General features: G+C 59.2%; 1 protein-coding gene across 1 annotated transcript in view; it reads right to left on the bottom strand.

Annotated features, from left to right (window-relative positions):
* LOC113217382 (uncharacterized) overlaps positions 1-1,924 on the bottom strand; it is a 93,304-nt gene that overhangs the window by 19,628 nt on the left and 71,752 nt on the right. Inside the window, exon 2 of the mRNA XM_026437262.2 lies at positions 1,534-1,771. Coding sequence (XP_026293047.2) covers positions 1,534-1,771 — 238 coding nt within the window. The remainder of the gene's footprint in view (positions 1-1,533; positions 1,772-1,924) is intronic.

The following is a 1,924-nucleotide window of genomic DNA, read 5'->3' as shown; positions in this document are numbered from 1 at the left end:
GGGGGGGGGTAGTGTGCACAACAGGAGTCCATTCACACCGTCCGCCTGTTGCAGCGGCACGGCGGCCGCCGCGCAGCAGATTGTGATGAAAAAGGCAAGTATTTCCAATTTAGTGCTCTCATAGCGCTGGCTCGGCGCGGCCGGGCTGGGCGGCGTCGTCGTCGCCGACGGCGTGACTTGATTCGGATCTCGTATTGAAGGTGGAGGTGGAGAGGTGGGAGGTGAGGGTATACAGGGACCGGGTGGGCCTCGCAGCGCAGTGCAGCAGAGTGCAGAGCATCCGAGTACAGCGAAGCTAAGTGCAGAGTGCAGCGCAGCCGAGTGCAGAGTGCAGAGAAGCCGAGTGCAGAGCAGCCTAGTGCAGCGCAGCCGAGTGGAGAGTGCAGCGCAGCCGAGTGCACAGCAGACGAGTGCAGCGCAGCCGAGTGCAGAGTGCAGAGCAGCAAGAGTGCAGAGCAGCCGAGTGCAGCGCAGCCGAGTGGAGTGCAGCGCAGCCGAGTGCAGTGCAGCCGAGTGCAGTGCAGCCGAGTGCAGCGCAGCCGAGTGCAGAGTGCAGCGTAGCCGAGTGCAGCGCAGCGCGCACGGCATCACATCAAGGGGTTTGTTTACTCGCGGTAGCGACACGGGCAGCCGCCGCGGGCCGCCGCCTTTAGACCGGCTACCTTACGCCCCCCGCCACGCGGCCGGGCAGGGGCGGGGCGGGGCGGGGCGGGGCGGGAGATCGCGGCGCGGATAATAGACCGACTCGAGCGACGCACACACCTGTCAGGACTGGGGGAAAGGAGAGGGGGGCAGCCGTCAGCGGCAGTCAGTTAGAGAGGTAATAGACGGCCTGCTAATAGGAGAGGAGGAGCAGGAGGAAGAGGAGCGGGCGTGCGGGCCGCGCGGGGAAGAGGATGTGGTGAACGAGGACGACGAGGACAAGGACGATTTGGAACAAGGACGAGGTGCGGAGGATGTGCGGGGATGACAAGGAAGAGGAAGGACGCGAGGAGGAAGAGAAAGAGAGGGCAAAAAGAAACAAGGAGGAAGAAGACAATGAGGGGGGAAGAAATGGCGCGCAAGAGGAGGAAATGAAGCTGCGTGCGCAAGAAAGGCTCTCTTTTTTTCATGGCTGCGTAATTTAAAGGTACCTTAAACGCGTGCGTCGCGCGCATCGCATGTGTGTGTGTGTGTGTGTGTGTGTGTGTGTGTATGTGTGAAGCGATGAGGATATAATAGGGTCCGGCCGGCCACCAAGGAGCACGGCGTCGATCGGACGTGATGATGGACGACACGTCTAGCGGCGAATCAATTACCACTCCGAGCATAGTAGCCCCGGCGAGGAAGGACGACTTTAGGGATTTTAATTTGCCAGAAGAGTATATTTTTCAAAACTTTTGTAAGTGTGGATTTTTTTGAAAGTTTTTTATTTATTTATTTATGTTATCTGGAATTATTTTTATTTTTCAAAGTTTTCAATTTTTCCGAAAAAAAAACGTGCTTTAAAGTCCCTAAGGACGACGATGAGGATGGTGCGTTGCTGCTGCTCACCTGCAGACGAAGTCCCGCTGGTCCAGGCACAGCTGCATGCAGTCCCTGCGGGAGGCCACGCGGTGGTGGCGCCGCACCGACGTCCTGAGGACGTGGCCGCGCACCGTCTCGAAGGCCCAGTGGCGGCCGGTGACGCCGCCCGCCTTGGCGCCCGCGCCGGCCACCGCGTTGGCGCCCCTCAGGCACGTCCTCTGCGCGAAGAGCGTGAAGACGGGGAACTGCGACTTGGCCAGCCCTCCTGCAGAAAGAAACAAAGCAAAAGATATTAAACAAAAAGAATTGTTAAGGCGTTTGAATTATACCAGGTGGCTGATTCACGCCGCGCACTTTTGTACTATGCAACCCGCCCGCACGGCTCCATCCGGGACTGCATACCCACCAGGCGCAGGGG

Source organism: Frankliniella occidentalis, unplaced genomic scaffold, assembly GCF_000697945.3.
Source record: "Frankliniella occidentalis isolate FOCC.00 unplaced genomic scaffold, Focc_3.1 Scaffold250, whole genome shotgun sequence".
Classification (NCBI taxonomy): domain Eukaryota; kingdom Metazoa; phylum Arthropoda; class Insecta; order Thysanoptera; family Thripidae; genus Frankliniella; species Frankliniella occidentalis.
Note: the sequence above shows the minus strand (reverse complement) of the source record. Positions and strands in the feature narration are given on the sequence as shown.